General features: G+C 43.5%; 1 protein-coding gene across 1 annotated transcript in view; it reads right to left on the bottom strand.

Moving 5' to 3' along the window:
• Positions 1 to 4,417: 4,417 nt before the first annotated feature.
• The window catches only part of FREM2 (FRAS1 related extracellular matrix 2), a 348,626-nt gene continuing 333,908 nt past the window's right edge, over positions 4,418 to 19,135 (bottom strand). The window contains exons 23-24 of the mRNA XM_073583262.1: positions 8,997 to 9,143; positions 4,418 to 6,338 (exon numbers count right to left, since the gene is read on the bottom strand). Of these exons, the coding sequence (XP_073439363.1) occupies positions 5,823 to 6,338; positions 8,997 to 9,143 (663 nt within the window). The 3' untranslated portion in view covers positions 4,418 to 5,822. The remainder of the gene's footprint in view (positions 6,339 to 8,996; positions 9,144 to 19,135) is intronic.

Below are 19,135 nucleotides of genomic sequence, written 5' to 3'. Positions count from 1 at the left end.
GAGTTCCGGCGGCAGTGCTGAGTATTGAGGCGAGAGACTCGCGCGAGTTTCTCACATTGCACTCGCAAGTGTGACCCCGGCCTGAGAGTGATCTAAGGTGATAATCAGCCATTGTCGACTATGGAACATCTGTGTGGTATCACAGCTCATGATAATTCAATGGGATAGGGATAAGCTACAATACTAGATAAAGCTCATGAACAAGAGTGGTGCCGATTGTGGAAAAACGATAGATCTTTCTTTAAATTCTAAACAAACCCTCTAAGGCACTGCCTGGTGTAATAACTTATTGGTTGCTCTTATTAAATCAATAGATGGAGGCTCAATGCTACCGCATCGGGAGGGCGGTAATATCATGATGGGTGCAGGCTTTGCAGCGTTGAGAATCGCTCCCCCCATGTGCTCACCCACCTATCCACTCTCTCTTTCCCCATGTGCTGACTTCTCCCGTCTGGTCTCTCTTCTTTGACCTGTCTACCCCATGTGCTATCCCCCTTGTCTGCTGTCTCTCTCCTTCCTGTGCTGTGTTCTCCCCTCATGTGCTGTCCCGTTTGAGCTGTCTCCCTCCTCTTCTCTGTCTCTCTCACCCCTGTGTCTGACCGTGTACAGAACATACCACATCTCCTGGGAAAGGGAGGAAGCAAAAGACAATACTGACATTACAGCAGGAGATTGCAGAGGATACATTTTGTGAGGTAAAATATTGCTTAAAAACAATCGGTGAAATACTTTATCTCACAAAATGAATCCTCAGTGTGTGAGTGTGTGTTTCGACGGTGTTCCGCTGGTGGTACCGCGCAATAGATTGGAACCAGCAGCAGTTTCCATATTGAGACACCCATCATTTGGGTGTCCCAATATGGCTTGGAATTCTGGGATACGGTGACATCTGGACAGAACAGGAAGTGAAAACATTACAAGGCAATTATATAAATAGATTTCTTTGAGATTTATGACATTTCCATAGATGAGGACCCCCAAATTTTAATTGATTGCTTAAAACTGCACTGTGTCCTACCAGAATGAATAATTAAATTTCATGAAACCCTACCATTGAGCCCAAACTGATAGCTGTAGATAACATATAATGGAGGGTAAACATGTCTATGTTGTAATTTATGGTGGTAGTTTCATCCCCGTGCCAAATGTAAATTAGCTGACAAGTGTCAAAACAGGGAAGTGTCCTGGCTTTTGTCTATGATGCCTCCCCAAACTTTTCTTTTTCATCTTGATTGGTGGCTTTGGTTTCCAAGGGTGGCACCTGCACTGTGACTTTTCCTGTGGTGAACAATGGCCTCAGTTATGTACTGCACATGTTCCGCTATCTACAGTGTCCATACTAGACCCGGCAGCCACGTTGGATGCAGATTATTGATGAAACAATAAGGCACTTTCTATGGCTTGGCAATAGCCAGTGAACACTGGCGGGACCATTTACAAGTCACACGGTTTGCTATTACTATAAATGCAACATAGGTATATTTATACTGTGAAGTATCCAGAGGTGTTAAACCCCCTACACTTTAGAAATCTGGCAGCTCTCTAAAGCCCAGCTCTCCGATCTGCAGCTTAGAGAGCTGCTGTTAGAGATTTCTGATGGTGGCTCAAGCGGGCAAACCTGCCAAGCTCACCAAGAGAAAGACCCTTCATGACATGTCAGTGTCTTTTTGTCTTGCAGAACTGTGCATTGAGCTCTGGATTTTGCATTGCTTATCATGTACGGATCCTCAGAACCAGGGCCGGCCCGAACGTATAGGCGAACTAGGCGGCCGCCTAGGGCGCCGACCCAAAGGGGGCGCCAGAGAAAAAATAGAAAAAGTTATAAAAAATCTTTTCAAAAGGCAAAAAGTTTTAGGGATGGAAAGAAAAGTGTACATATTTAAGGGCAAATATGACGCAAGAGAGGTTGGTTGGGTTGGCAACAATTTCGATAGAATCTGAAGTTGCTAAACAAAAGGCAAGGAAACAAAAATTTTAATTACTTATGGTCGTTTTTGTTTTGTGTTATTGATTACTTTGTATATATTTGTCCTATAAAACTTCTCAGAAGATTAAAGAGTTAGGAGAGAGTTAATTAATCATTGTTGTTGTGGTTTATTTTGCTCCTAAATTTATATCCCAAGTTTTCATCTACTGCCAAGAATAGTAGGGGCGCAACAAAATAGTTTCGCCTAGGGCGCCGTAATCTCTCGGGCCGGCCCTGCTCAGAACAGATTGTATTATAATGTAACTAACATTTTTGTGGGGATAAATCCTACAGAAAGACTGTATATTAATATGAGACCCGAATATGGATGGAAAGTCCTAAAAAGGGACATGCCCATGTTTAATTAACATTAGTTTAGTAGCCCAAAAGTAACCGTGAGGCATCCTATATAGTGATGGTTTAAAGTGTGTTTTTTATAGTATTATGTTTCTTTAGGATAAATATGATGCAGACTAATTTTGTACAAAACAATGATGGGGCAACTAAAGATAGTAGAAACTAAAAGAAAAACTATATATCTACATTCACTTGGGTTAGTATTGTATATACACACGTGATAACACATCTTGGAAAATGTGGAATTATGATAACATCTAATCGTCCGAGTCTGACAAAGATATTTGCCATCTGAAATGAATGGAAAGGAAGGTGCAGGAAATGATGACTAAAACTTGCATCTGTTAGAATGAACTGGACATTGAAACGCTACAATGCTACACAATATACTTACTAATATCAGCTCTATATATCCTGTGCACAATGGTAAAATATAATAACATGCTAGTCATTAGAAACATACACCCTTAAGAGGCTCAATGATTGCCATAATAATAAATTACTTGTTCCCGGCATATCATACTGTTTAATTCTGTAATTAAAAGAAATCTTTCCTAATTATTTCTTTGTGACGATCAGTCCTATGTTTGGTTCCAGGGAACCTCGTCTTATGTGACTGACGACAGTGAGATTCCTATAGCATCTAGAACAAATATCGGACGTGGTGTGACCGGACACCAGCGGTATCGTTGTCAGGCAGCAGCTTCAACTGTAATTTTTAAAAAAGTTAAAAAAAAAAAATCTAAAGAACAGCCTATATGTTTTTTTTTAGAAATGTGTTCTCCTTGACCTTAAAACCCCACTCCTGCGATTTATTTGTAATCCCTTTGTTAGAGATCACTCATGTGACTGTAATGTATGTATTAGCCGTCATCGCCCGTTCTCAGCCCAGATTTGGCATCATGTGACTGCAGTTGTCACACATAGTGCTTGCTATGTGAAGAATAGGTCACTTCTTAAAAATCTTCTCAATGCAAGTCTATGGGATTTCAGAACGCTTCATCGTGAGTCCAACAGACTTATGTTGAGAAACATGACTTCTGGAACACACAGTGGTCCGCCGGGTTACAAAAGCCGTTACGTGGTACTGGAGCTACCGGAGCAAGGCTGAAAAGAGATGACGACCCTTACTGGTGAGTATGTGACCACATTCAATACACTCACATGAAGGATAGAGAAAGACAAAACTGCTGCAGTGGTGCATAAATGGAGTCCTATGCTTAAAGAAGTTGTCCACTACTTGGTCAACTTTTAATATTAGACAGTGTAGGACTATCCCGAACAGAGTTACCATGTCGTGGTTGGATGGCTTTCATGCTACTTTTGATCAAAAACAGTATTACTAAAAACTCTGTATTATTTAGATGCACTTTTGCTTTTACTTATTTAATTACAGCAGGGTTTTTGCTCACTTTGTCTTTTGCAAGTTTTCTGTTTTATGGCCAATGTCAACATGCATTTATATGCTGCATGTGTATCAACTCAAACCAAGCTCAATTTTTTGTTTTTTCTCACAACCCTTGCTTGGCCCTGATATTATAAAAAAAGCCTATACTCACCTCCCGTGCAGGCGCCGTTCACGCGGTGTCGGCACTCGATCTCCTCGGGACTCCCGCACTGTTGTTGTGACATGACCCCGGCGCCCAATCAGAGCTGGCATCACTGTCCCCGCCTCCTCCTGTCGAATTTTAGAGGAAGTCAGAGAGCAGCTGCAGCGTGGACTTTCTCTTCATGTTCGTCTTATCCGAAAACGACGACAGCAACGCCAGAATTGATTGGGCGTCGGGGTAACGTCACAACAACCACATGAGAGCACCGGGAACGTGAGTGTTAACACCACTGGAACGGCGCCAGCACAAGAGGGGAGTGTATTTTTTTTTATTTTATCGGGCCAAACATTTAGATCAAGAAGGGGTTGTCCAAGTAGCAGACAACCTCTTTAAATATGGCTTACGGTACCTTACATGAAAAATCTAGTATTCATGTTCACACACACTGGTAAGCGACTTGATGTGAGGAATCTACAAGACCCAGGAAGCCAATAAAATCACCAAATGTTAACCTCTGTGGCTCACATTTGCAATGTTTCTAAATACCATTAGATTCCCTTTAAGCTTTAACTACAACTTCATCATCAAGACGGAGTCAATCTGAATTCCTTGACCTTCCATATAAGAAAAAAAAAGGTATCACACAGCCTCCACTGTTTTCACCCATTGGGGTAACGCCGCAAAACCAGTAAAATTGGTGCAAAGGATTAGTGGAGCAGTTGCCCTGTTAGATTTCAGCTGTCATTTTTCAGAGACCCTTTTCAGAATCAAAAGTGGATTCTGATTGGTTTCAATGGGAAATGACTCCAGATTTTCTTTGTATCTGTTTTGATAAATCTGCCCCTAGAGTCCAGGAAAAGATTAGTTCCCCCTTGAATCGAGTGACATCATGGTATGCATTGCCGATGTCATAGGAACATTTTAAGGGACTTAGAATGCTCACATTGAAGTGCCGGTCCATCCTGGTCCAGATGCAATGGAGAACTGAAGTGGATGCCGGACCAGGTTCATGAAAATCCTTTTACTCCGCTCTATCTGCCCTCTTTCTTGTATTTAAAGGGCAATTGTTTTTACTTACTAGATATACACACAGTATATATATATGGAGGAGGTCCCATTATTAACGATTGGATCATATCAGAAAAGGAATAGGATACCTTAGACTACAATATTGTGTCCGCTTCTCAGTAGCCGGTGGATGAGTAGAACCTCACATGACCAGCATGACGGCAATCAGTGCAATAAAGACCTTCTCTAACGCACGCACCTCGTTATGATCTAATGCTCTATGAGTCCTTATGATAAAACTTCATGGACTGGGTAACTCATACTTTCTTAGACTAGCACCTTTAACCTCAGAAGAATCTTTGGCTAACAATGAATAATAAAACTAGATGGAAACACTGGGACGAAATTCACGACTTGATCATGTCATCTGTTTCGATATCCCAAAACATACGAGACCATAACAATATTCTATAGCAATCTTCACAACCATGATTGGAAAGTCTTTTGGCAAAAAATTATTCGCAAACTGACATGTAGAGTACGATCATTGAACCTCGAATGGATACTACTAGAAAAAGCTCTCCCTGTGAACGTAGAGATGAGCTATCAGCACCTTTGCATATTTTCATTTTTAAATAATATAAAAGAAATACAAGAGGATCATCCTCATTTACAGTTTTTTTTTTGCCTTTTTTTAGCGCCTTTTCATGCTTAGTGCATGAGTTCAGGTTGTCAGGAATCCTAGCTGTACAAACAATGGTTTGATGTTTCGGTCCCATTCGTGCCCCTCATGGTCCTCCCAACACTTTAGACATACATGAGGTATTTAAGAGCAGACGGACCATCATGGGGCACAGAGTAAGCAGGCGTTTTCCAGGAAAAAGTTTCAATTTGCTATTTTTGAGGCACTTGTACATTACTTGGCTCGAGGATCCATGATGTCAAACCTCGGAGCTGTCCGTACTGTATCCACGAGGAGGCATCATGGGTTCGCTGCTTCCCGACTCTCTCCCTTCTTCTTTCTTTTTAGACTTTTGCTTACGCTTTGCCATGAATAAAATAATTGCTATCACACAGACCACTAATAACAATATAGTGGCGATGATGACGACAATGATCACCACATTAATCTCACTTTCCTCCTTATTTAGCTCTCTTGGTATTATCCCGTCTGGGGAGATTTCTTTCTCAGGAATTGTCTTTTTGTTGTTACGTTCCAAAATGATGTGCTGGATATTGGTTCCTCTGTTGCTCTCAATACCAATTTCCTGAGCAACTGTTGGGACTTCATTGGCATCTCTCTTCTTACGATGGGTCCTGGAATCTCCGGAAGTGCCAGTGCTCAATACAGAATGGTACTGGTCATCTACGCTTCTCTTTCCTATGCCTCTGTTGGTGTTTTCTTTGGACCTCACAGTGTAGATTGCATGAATATACCACTCTCTTCCAGTGGAAACCTAAAAAATATACACACGATAATATTAGGACCTAAGTAGCTGCAAACTGTAGAAAGATACTTTGACTTTTGTGCATATGTGTTGCTTATCAGTTCTTATGTAAAAGAGAACATTCCTGGCTACAAGGATCTTGTTACTTTTTCTCAAATCACTAAAAAACTGAGGCAACTAAAACACATGGTACCCTAAGTATATGGCGGACAGGATGGTATCCTGCCTCTATGGATGATAGGATGGTATCCTGCCTATATGGCCAATAGGATGGTATCCTATGTATATGGCAGACAGGATGGTATCCTACCTATGCAGCATATAGAATAGTATCCAATGTATATAGCCGATAGGATGGTATCCTACCTATATGGACAATAGGACGATATTCTGCCTGTGCAGCAGATAGGATGGTATCCTATGTATATAGCCGATAGGATGGTATCCTACCAATATGGCAGATGGGATGGTGTCATATGTATATAGTTGATAGGATGGTATCCTATTTATATGGCGGACAGGATTGTATCCTGCCTATGCAGCAGATAGGATGGTATCCTATGTATATGGCCAATAGGATGGTATCCTGCCTATATGGCAGATGGGATGGTATCCTGCCTATATGGCAGAAGGGATAGTATCCTGCCTATATGGCAGAAGGGATGGTATCCTGCCTATATGGCAGATGGGATGGTATCCTGCCTATATGGCAGATGGGATGGTATCCTGCCTATGTGGCAGATGGGATGGTATCCTGCCTATGTGGCAGATAGGATGGTATCCTGCCTATATGGCAGATAGGATGGTATCCTGCCTATATGGCAGATAGGATGGTATCCTGCCTATATGGCAGAAGGAATGGTATCCTGCCTATATGGCAGATGGGATGGTATCCTGCCTATATGGCAGATGGGATGGTATCCTGCCTATATGGCAGATGGGATGGTATCCTGCCTATATGGCAGAAGGGATGGTATCCTGCCTATATGGCAGAAGGGATGGTATCCTGCCTATATGGCAGATGGGATGGTATCCTGCCTATATGGCAGAAGGGATGGTATCCTGCCTATATGGCAGAAGGGATGGTATCCTGCCTATATGGCAGAAGGGATGGTATCCTGCCTATATGGCAGATGGGATGGTATCCTGCCTATATGGCAGAAGGGATGGTATCCTGCCTATATGGCAGAAGGGATGGTATCCTGCCTATATGGCAGAAGGGATGGTATCCTGCCTATATGGCAGATGGGATGGTATCCTGCCTATATGGCAGATGGGATGGTATCCTGCCTATATGGCAGAAGGGATGGTATTCTGCCTATATGGCAGAAGGGATGGTATCCTGCCTATATGGCAGAAGGGATGGTATCCTGCCTATATGGCAGAAGGGATGGTATCCTGCCTATATGGCAGAAGGGATGGTATCCTGCCTATATGGCAGAAGGGATGGTATCCTGCCTATATGGCAGATGGGATGGTATCCTGCCTATATGGCAGATGGGATGGTATCCTGCCTATATGGCAGAAGGGATGGTATCCTGCCTATATGGCAGAAGGGATGGTATCCTGCCTATATGGCAGAAGGGATGGTATCCTGCCTATATGGCAGATGGGATGGTATCCTGCCTATATGGCAGAAGGGATGGTATCCTGCCTATATGGCAGATGGGATGGTATCCTACCTATATAACTAGTAAGCCAATGCTTTAACCTAGACAGCACCTATAATCTGGTACCATCTCTCTCTTTTAAAGGGAACCTGTCATCTGTCCAATCTACCAGCTTCATGTATTAGAGAAAAAGAAAATAAACAGATTAAGGCTGGGATCTTACATGCAAGAAACCCGGCCGAGTCTCGCATGCTAATACTTGGCCCTGCCGCCGGCACTCAGGAGCGGAGCCTGCGGCTCCATTTATTTCTATGCGGCCGCACACTCCGAGTGCTGGCGGCAGTGCTGGGTATTAACATGCGAAACTTGGTTGTGTTTCTCGCATCTGAGATCCCAGCCTTATACAGTATATTGTTTTGTGTCACTCATTATGACTCCTCATTGGATTCTCAACTCAACTGGGCAGCTCAATTATAACGGTGCAGTGCCTCAACACTCCAGTGATGGCGCTAGAGGAGAAATTAACTTTTGTTTCTAGGTTCATCCAAAGATTAGAGTGTATTACTGGAGGTGTCAATCATAAGCAGGGAGCATGGAGAACAGATTATTATTGGTCACACTTTAAAATGCTAAATTCTGCAACTTTCAAATATCTTTTGCTATCTCTTTTACAGCCAATGAGAGATAAAGGTTGAGCTCAAATGGTGACAACCTTATTCAGCCACTGAACATTCAGGCCGAAGACTTGCAGCCATAATACGAATCGCAATTAAATTCACTTCTACAGAATGTTTGTTTTTTACAGATTGAATTTTCTAGTAAATTTGCAATTTTCATTACTAATATGGTGTCAGAGGAATTCTATAAGGGAATATGGCAGAATGGAGTGCTACTTCTTTATAAGGTCAGGGGAGATTGGCTATTCATTACACGTAAGGATGGACAATTTCTATAACACTTCGAGGAGAACGTAAGACAGAATTACTCCGGTGAGCACAGAAAACTACATTTGAGATACAGAGAACTGACTCCATGATTATTATCAGAGATCACTCACCTGGAACAGAGGAGTGGAGTCCACTTTAAATCCATCTGACCCCGGCTGTCTGACTAGCGGTAATGCCTCTGGATCATCGGCAGCCAGTCTGGCATTAAACATGATGCTGCCAAATCTTCCAGCCTGAGTTTCTGGCTGCGCTTTATCCTGCGTGACCACAAAGTAACATATCTCAGTCGTGACAAAGAGATATAGGAATACAACAGTGCTATTAAAGGGAATCTGTCAGCAGGTTTTTGCTATGTAATCTGAGGACAGAGAGAGGTAGGAGATTAAAACACTGAATTCAATGATGTGTCATTTATTAGGCTGTGTGAGAGGAACGAGGTGTGGTCATTCCCATAAGGGCAAGGTAACACGAGAGGAACGAGGTGTGGTCACTTCCATAAGGGCATGGTAACATGAGAGAACGAGGTGTGGTCACTTCCATATGGGCATGGTAACATGAGAGGAACGAGATATAATAGAAATATAATAATACATTTTATTTCTATAGCGCCGACATATTCCGCAGCACTTTACATTTCAGAGGGGATTTGTACAGACAATAGACATTACAGCATAACAATAATCACATAGATTATAACAAATACCAAGAGGAATGAGGGCCCTGCTCGCAAGCTTACAGTCTATGAGGAAAGAGGTAGACACGAAAGGTGGGTGGTAACAATTGCCCTGATTGTTTGGACCAGCCATAATGTTAAGTGTGTAACAGTACAAACACCAAGGGCTAATGGATGCATAAAGCATGTGGGAACATGATGCAGGGAACCAGGTTATGGTAAAACTTTTGGCTGTGCCACACAGGGATAGGTTAGTTTAATGTGTTGAGGCAATAGGCCAGTCTGAATAAATGCGTTTTCAGGGCACGCTAAAAATTGTGGGGATTGGGGACTAATCGAATTGACCTGGGAAGTGCATTCCAAAGAATTGGCGCAGCACGTGTAAAGTCTTGGAGACGGGAGTGGGAGGTTCTGATTATTGAGGATGCTAACCTCAGGTCATCAGCAGAACGGAGGGCGCGGGTAGGATGGTATACTGAAACAAGGGAGGAGATGTAGGGTGGTGCTGAGCCATGGAGGGCTTTGTGGGTGAGGGTAATAAGTTTATACTGAATTCTGGAGTGGATGGGTAGCCAGTGTAATGACTGGCACAAGGTAGAGGCATCGGTGTAACGATTGGTGAGGAATATGATCCTGGCTGCAGCATTCAAGACAGATTGGAGAGGGGAGAGTTGGGTAAGAGGGAGACCGATTAGAAGAGAGTTACAATAGTCGAGACGAGAATGAATAACAGAAACAGTAAGAGTTTTTGCAGAGTCAAAAGTAAGAAAAGGTTGGATTCTAGAAATGTTTTTGAGGTGCAGATGACAAGAGCGAGCCAGTGATCGAATGTGGGGGGCAAAGGAAAGCTCGGAGTCAAGTATGACCGAAAGACAGCGGGCATGTTGCTGTGGAGTAATAGTGGAACCACACACAGAAATGGCAATATCGGGTATAGGTACATTAGTAGAGGGAGGAAACACAAGGAGTTCAGTCTTTGACAAGTTCAGTTTCAGATATAGTGAGGACATGATATTAGACACAGCGTTTAGACAATTGCCGGTGTTTTCTAGAAAGGCTGGCGTGATGTCAGGAGAAGAAGCGTATAATTGGGTGTAATCAGCATGGTACTGGAAACCAAATCTACTGATTGTTTAACCAATAAGGGCAGTGTACAAGGAGAAGAGGAGGGGGCCTAGAACCGATCCTTGAGGAACCCCAACAGTAAGGGGAAGGTGAGAGGAGGAGGAACCGGCAAAAGATACGGTAAAGGAGCGGTCAGAGACATAGGAGGAGAACCAGGAGAGAACGGTGTCCTTGAGGCCAATGGAACGGAGCATAGTGAGGAGATGCTGATGATCCACAGTGTCGAATGCTGTGCAGAGAGATCCAAGAGAATTAGCATGGAGTAATGACCATTTGATTTAGCTGTTAGTAGATCATTAGACACTTTAGTGAGGGCAGTTTCAGTAGAGTGTAAAGAGTGGAAACCGGATTGGAGAGGGTCGAGAAGAGAGTTATCAAAGAGATAGCGGATAAGACGGGAGTGGACCAGGCGTTCCAGGAGTTTAGAGATGAAGGGAAGATTAGAGACAGGTCTATAGTTAGCGGCCCAGTTTTGGTCGAGGGATGGTTTTTAAAGTAGTGGATGTATGATGGCATGCTTAAATGAGGAGAGAAAGATACCAGAAGAGAGAGAGGTTAAATATTTTAGTTAGGTGAGGGGTGACTGCCGAGGAAAGGGACTGGAGGAGATGTGATGGAAATGGGTCACTGGTGCAAGTGGTTGGGCAACAAGATGCAAGGAGCCTGCTTACTTCTTCTTCTGTGACTGGTTCAAAATCAGAGAGTGAGCTAGATGCAGTGGGGGAGGGAGTACAGTACATGGAATGAGGTGATTGGGAGATAATTTCCTGTCGAATCTGGTCAATTTTTTCTTTGAAGTAATTGGCCAGATCGTCAGCTCGGAGCTCCATGGTTGGGGCCTGTACTCTTGGGTTGAGTAGAGAATGAAAAGTGTCAAAGAGACGTTTTGGGTTATTGGACAGTGAGGTGATGAGGGTGTTGAAATAGGTTTATTTGGAGAGGTGAAGGGCAATGTTGTATGTTCTAAGCATAAACTTATAATGAATGAAATCTTCGTGTAGATTGGATTTTCTCCATAGACGTTCGGCGCACCTGGAACACCGCTGCAGGAAACTTGTTTGCAGGGTGTGCCAGGGTTGTCGCCGTCTGTGTTGTGTAGAGTCTGACAGCATGGACCTCAAAAGAAGGGAAGACTAGTGAGGGTAGTTGTGGGATAACCTGAAAGGTACACTTTGGTGATAGGAGCAGACCAACGCCTCCACCTGCTCTATTGTCTGATCTTTGGGTATGAGAGAAGTGTAGTCCGCCGTATGAAAGAGCAGCAGCAGCGGTAGTGTCTGACTGCTGGATCCAGGTTTCAGTAAGAGCCAGGAGGTTAAGAGAATTAGAAAGGAAAAAGTCATGAGTGAAGGAGTTTGTTACACACTGAGCGAGAATTCCAAAGTGCACAATTAAGAGAGACAGATGGCATGCAGGGAATATTAATAAGATTAGAGGGGTTTCTGAGTGTAGCAGTTGGGGGATTTGACTTTCTATAACATGGGGGACCAGGGTTGGGAGCAATGTCTCCGGCGACTAGGAGGAGGACAGAAAGAGTGAGCAGATGGTTAAGTGATTTGTGAGAGGGTCTCTTATGTTGAATGGTGGGACTGACTGGATCTGTGCAATTTAACAATGTGAAAAGAGTGTGAGTGCTATACATAGGAGAGGAAAGGAGCGAGAGGCCGATATGGATGGAGTGTAGAGAGTTAATGCCAGGGCGGTGGATGTGTGTGAATTCAGCGGCCAGGATATAAATTGCACAAATGCATATGGTATATATTTGTTGTACTCCAAATGTACAGGGAGTAGATATATATAAAGGTCTTACCTGTCTCCTGCCCTGTCTAACTGTCATGTTATAACTGCCAGTACTTTGATACATGTACTTCGATTACATGTGCATAAATGCCTCCTGCATGAATGCTCCCCCAAGCTATGTCTGAATATATAGGAGGCTAAGGCTTAGTTTTTTGTTTTTGTGCTCTCTCTTCTCGTTAATCAATCAAACTAAATTGAGACAGCAGGACCCAATAAAATGTTGTGGTCAGATAAACAGATGTCCAGCACTACATGGATCATAAAACGAGATGTCACTCCCAAATGGATATAGTAATATGAGAGGAATGAGGTGTGGTCTCTTCCATATGGACATAGTAACATGAGAGGAACGAGGTGTGGTCACTTCCATATGGACATAGTAACATGAGAGGAATGAGGTGTGGTCACTTCCATATGGACATAGTAACATGAGAGGAATGAGGTGTGGTCACTTTCATATGGACATAGTAACACGAGAAGAATGAGGTGTGGTCACTCCCATAAGGGCAAGGTAACATGAGAGAAACAACATATGGTCACTCCTATGTGGGAATGGTAATATGAGAGGCACAAGGTGTGGTCACACCCATATGGGCATAGTAACATGAGAGGAATGAGGTGTGGTCACTTTCATATGGACATAGTAACACGAGAAGAATGAGGTGTGGTCACTCCCATAAGGGCAAGGTAACATGAGAGAAACAACGTATGGTCACTCCTATGTGGGCATGGTAACATGAGAGGCACAAGGTGTGGTCACTTCCATATGGACATAGTAACATGAGAGGAATGAGGTGTGGTGACCTCCATATGGACATAGTAACATGAGAGGAATGAGGTGTGGTGACTTCCATATGGGCACAGTGACATGAGAGGAACGAGGTGTGGTCACTTCCATATGGACATAGTAACATGAGAGGAATGAGTTGTGGTCACTCCCATATGGACATAGTAACATGAGAGGAATGAGGTGTGACCTCCATATGGGCACAGTAACATGAGAGGAATGAGGTGTGGTCACTTCCATATGGGGATAGTAACATGAGAGGAATGAGGTGTAGTCATTTCCATATGGGCATAGTAACATGAGAGGAAAGAGGTGTAGTTACTTCCATATTGTGATGCAGTGTCCCTGTGACAGCTAGGGGGCGCTGTATGGCCTTCCCAGGACTTGCATGCAGGCGTTTCCTTTATTGTGATGGGGAAATGATGAGTGGCAGGGTTGTGAAAGGCCGATATGTATCACAAGGGTGGGTGCCTTGTGATGGAAGCTGGAACGTGTATTGATCAGCAGATGTACCGCTGAGGGTTACTGTGTACTGGGAAAGCTTCCAGGTGACTTGGTGAGATGGGTGGGAACAGTCAGGAGCGTATCAAGGGGGGGGAAGCCGTGGCATATGCCCCGGGCGCAGCTGACTGGGAGTGCCATCGGGCCTCCTGATGTTGCGGTTCAAGGAGGAGGCTCCCCGAGTCCCCGTCAGCGGCATTCTGCTGCCCCCACACTCAGATTCTCCCTTTCTCAGAGAAAGTGCTGCGCGTCGGTATGTACTAGCGTCTATACACACGTGACTGACTCACTCACTTGTTGACGATGACGTGTCAGCGACGCCTCATCGCCGCCGGCACTTCCGCATCAGTGAAGTGCCAGCAGCGTGATCAGGTCACATGATCACGCTGCTGACGTCACACGCCGGCTCTTCAGAGGCAGAGAGGCAGCGTTGCGGTTGGTGGTAAGTGCTCCAGACGGGTAATGAAGCTGAAGACACCGAAGATTATTGGTGGAAATTATAAGGACGTGCTCTGGGGCTATGAAGGGATGGTTGGGGTCAGGGACGGACGCTATTTGGAGTCAGTGCAAGGGAAGATTGGGGGATGGCTGAGGACTCACTTGGATAGGGAGGGAGCAGAGGGAGTAAATTGACTGAGGACAGTGTGTGAGGAGCAAGGCCAGGGTGCAGATATTCATATGGTTTGGTGGAGAAATATGAGGGACATATAGGGGGGAGGAGGGAGAAACCTGAGGACATTATGGGGGAAATCTGACTGAGGATATTATGGAGGAACCCTGAGGACCTTATGGGGGAAACCTAAGGACATTATGGGGGAACCCTGAGGACATTATGGGGGAAATCTGAGGACCTTATGGGGGACACCTGAGGACTTTATGGGGGAACCCTGAGGACATTATGGGGGAAACCTCAGGACCTTATGGGGGAAACCTGAGGAAATTATGGGGGGAAACCTGAGGACATTATGGGGGAAACCTGAGGACATTGTGGGGGAACCCTGAGGACCTTATGGGGGAAACCTGAGGACATTATGGGGGAACCCTGAGGACTTTATGGGGGAAACCTGAGGACATTATGGGGGAAACCTGTGGACCTTATGGGGGAAACCTGAGGACCTTATGGGGGAAACCTCAGGACCTTATGGGGGAAACCTGAGGACATTGTGGGGGAACCCTGAGGACATTATGAGGGAAATCTGAGGACCTTAATGGGGAAACCTGAGGACTTTATGGGGGAAACCTGAGGACATTATGGGGGAACTCTGTGGACATTATGGGAGAAACCTGAGTACCTTATGGGGGAAACCTGAGGACTTTATGGGGGAAGCCTGAGGACCTTATGGGAGAAACCTCAGGACCTTATGGGGGAAACCTCAGGACATTATGGGGGAACCCTGAAGACATTATGGGGGAAACCTGAGGACCTTATGGGGGAAACCTGAGGACTTTATCGTGGAAACCTGAGGACATTATGGGGGAAACCTGAGGACATTATGGGGGAAACCTGAGGACCTTATGGGGGAAACCTGAGGACATTATGGGGGAAACCTAAGGACTTTATGGGGGAAACCTGAGGACATTATGGGGGAACCCTGAGGACCTTAAGGGGGAAACCTCAGGACATTATGGGGGAACCCTGAGGACATTATGGGGGAAATCTGAGGACTTTATGGGGGAAACCTGAGGACATTATGGGAGAAACCTGAGGACATTATTGGGGAACCCTGAGGACCATATGGGGGAAACCTGAGGACATTATGGGGGGGAGAAATTTGAGGACATTATAGGGAGGAGAAATATGAGGACAGTATTGGGGAGTATTTTTTTTTACATTGTGAACTAGTGACAGTATGGATGAGTATCTATTTAAATAAAGATTTGTGTGTGTGTGTTTTCTATTTTGATTACCGGGTTAGTGATGGGGGTGTCTGATAGACACCTCTCCATTACTAACACCAGGGCTTGATGCCAGCTTTATTTTTGGACAATTCTTAGATGTCATCAACCCCAACCACCATTACCCTGATTGCCACTGCACCAGAGCAAATGGGAAGAGCGAATGCAAAGCGCCAGAATTTTATCTCATGTTATGCGCCAAATCTGGGGTGGCTGCTGGCTTCTCTTTTTAGGCTGGGGAGGGCCTAATAACCACAATCCTTCCAGGTCTGATAATATAAGCCCGCAGCTGTCTACTTTATCTTTGCTGGTCGCCAAAATTGGGGGGCCACACATAATTTTTTTTATTTATTTAATCATAAAGAGCTGTACAATAAGGGTGCATTTTTATAATGTTTGGGCGTTGAGCAATTATATAAAGGAAATCTGTGTACCTAATTTTTCCCCTATGAGATCAGGGGCTTATCTACAGCATTCTGTAATGCATTCTGTAGTGCTGTAGATAAGCCCCCGATGTAACCTGAAAGATAAGAAAAACAAGTTAGATTATACTCACCCCGGGGTCCGGTCCGATGGGTGTCGTGGTCCCGTCCGGCGCAGCTGACTTCTGAATTCTTACACGTAGTAGTGCATGTTGTCAGGATCCTCTGGTGCCAGTGATGAGAATGGGAGGTCACGAACCTGCAAGTATGCAATTTGCATACATACGGGCACTTGCCAACTAGAAATGCATGGCCTTGCTCAATAAAAATGAATCGAGCAAGGATGGACAGGACACGTTTGACCAGAAGTATACAAATCACATACCTTGGCTCACATGATCGTCCACTCTTGGCACTGGCCAGGGAGAATCCTGAAAATGTGCTGTGCATGTGCTATGAGAATTCAGAAGCCTGCAGTCTCATAGAGTAATTAAGCCCTATAATAAAATGAAGCCATGTAGCCAATCCTAACAGCGTGTAATATCCTCACTGTCAGGATTCAGCTCTGCTTGATGGTTTCATCAGTTATCACATGGCCACTTCACTCATACGCGATTTTTCTAGTTACTGTCACGTGACAATGCGCTTCTCTTCCTGCTTCTCTCAGTTTTACACCGAACGTTGTTATACTATACTACTGCATATGTATACCATACTAATGTATATATACATTATATGACACCAGATATTAATGTTTTTTGCTTTTCTTTACGGGACAGGGTGAAAAAATTGGTCTGCTACCATTAGCGATGTCAGAAAAACCATCCGGAGCAGAATTCCAAAAAAGAGCAAAGGAGAAAGAAAAACAAGAGCAACAATTTTCATTTTCAATGTTGTCATGGCTGAAGAGAAAACCAGAAGATATAAAAGGTATGTGTATACACCTGCCTATTTTTTCAGACATTGTGTTTTTTTTGGTAGTTATAATAATGTGACTCATGACATGCGACTGTTTATTTTTTTATGTTTGCTTTATTTTAGATGTCAGCAGAGGAAATGTGAGTCTTGATAGAAACTCTGAGCATGAGAGTCAAGAAGGTAATACTGTGGTGGAGCACGACTGCAGATGCCACTACAGATGAAACCACTGAAGATCACGTGTTTGATTTAGACGCTACGCAGTGTTGTAGCAGCACGACACATTCTCTAGAAGAACTGAATGCTATTTCATCATCTTCTTCTCATGGTGAGTCGAATTTTGACATCGACTGTTTTGACCCAGGAACATGGCCAAGCACGTTTTCAGATGCACAAAGGTGTTTTGTTACCAGCATGAGGACAAAAGCAACACATGAACCTGACATCAGAAATAGTTTAAGAGATGGACGAAAACTCACAATAGATTGTTTTTTTAAACAGCTGCCAAATGGACAGAAAGTGCGCCGGTCATAGCTAGAATACAGCCGCTTAAAAAATGCTGTATACTGCATACCATGTAGAATGTTTTCAAATTCAGAACCAAAACGGTCATTTTTGTCAAAGGAGGAAGGTTTGACACAATGGAAAAAATTAGGCGAGAGAATTCCTGAACATGAAAATTCTTTACACCATAAAATGTGTTTCTGTTCATGGAAAACACTTGAGGCCTCATTAGGTAAGGGTGGCATTGACAAAGAACTTCAAGAGCAGATACTGAAGGAAGAAAACAACTGGAAGGAAGTTCTTCATGTAATTGTTGATGTAATCATGTACATAGCAAGACAAGGAAGTGCATTGCGAGGCTCACATGAAGGTCTTGATTTTGCAGACCCTAAAAGTGGAAAATTTCTAAATGCAATTGAACTTGTTTCTCATTAGAACGCCCCTCTGCGTGAACATTTGCAGCGTCATAAGAAAGGACAAGTGAGCTATTTCTCACCTAATATTCAAAATGAATTTTTAGACATCATAGCAGGCAAAATAAGGGAACACACACTTAATGAAGTTGTGGAGGCTAAATATTTTTCTGTGATGTTTGACTGCACACCTGACATAAGCCATTTGGAACAAATGTCTGAAGTCATTAGATATGTAAAAATAACAAAATATGGCCCCGAAGTCGTAGAAAGCTTCATAGACTTTTTAACTGTGAATGAGAAGACTGGACTTGCTCTCACTGAAATAATTTTACAAAAAATCAAAAAAGATGGCTTAGATATTAAAAATTGCAGGGGTCAATCCTATGACAATGGGGCAAATGGGGCAAATATAGCTGGAAAGTACAAAGGGGTTAAAGCACGATTGCTTCAAAAAAATAACCTAGCGTATTTTGTACCCTGTGCTGCTCATTCCCTAAATCTGGCTGGTGTAAATGCTGCTAGTGTGTCATGAGAAGCAGAGACTTACTTTGGAACAATACAGTGTCTTTATTTGTTCTTTGTTGACTCCACTTTTAGATGGGAAGTTTTACAGAACATGTACCGGTTACCCTCAAGTCACTAAGCAAAACCAGGTGGTCAGCGAAGCTAGAAGCGGTAAGACCTATTTATATGCATCTAAGCAAAATCATTGATGCTTTAAGTGATCTAAAAACCAATATAGTAGCAAATATGGAGACAAAGGTTGAGGCTGCTTCTCTGATGCACAATATTACGAAGTTTGATTTTGTTGCAACGTCTTGTTTTTGGTATAAAGTGCTAAGTCACATTGATCGCATCAACAAACTTCTACAAAATGAAAAAATCAGTATTGATAGGTCTGCAAAGCATATTCATGGTCTCTTGACCTTGTTAGAGACAACTAGAAGAAGTAATGCAGCTGATGCAATCAGTGAAGCAAAACAGATTGCAGAAAGGTGTGGCCTTGATCCACACTTCAGACAGATAAGGAAGAGAAAGATTAATAAGATGTCTGACGAACAATGTGAAGACGACAGTGTTCAGGTGTCACAGGAAGACAAATTCAGGATTTCTCTTTTAGAAATCAGTGACAAAATCATCTTTGAAATGAGAACCCGGTTTGACGCGATAGACAAGCTTAGCAATACATTCAGTTTTCTCTCTGGAC

Source organism: Dendrobates tinctorius, unplaced genomic scaffold, assembly GCF_039654945.1.
Source record: "Dendrobates tinctorius isolate UK_male_01 unplaced genomic scaffold, ASM3965494v1 ptg000075l, whole genome shotgun sequence".
Lineage (NCBI taxonomy): Eukaryota > Metazoa > Chordata > Amphibia > Anura > Dendrobatidae > Dendrobates > Dendrobates tinctorius.
The sequence above is the reverse complement of the archived record's forward strand: the minus strand, read 5'-3'. Positions and strand labels throughout refer to the sequence as shown.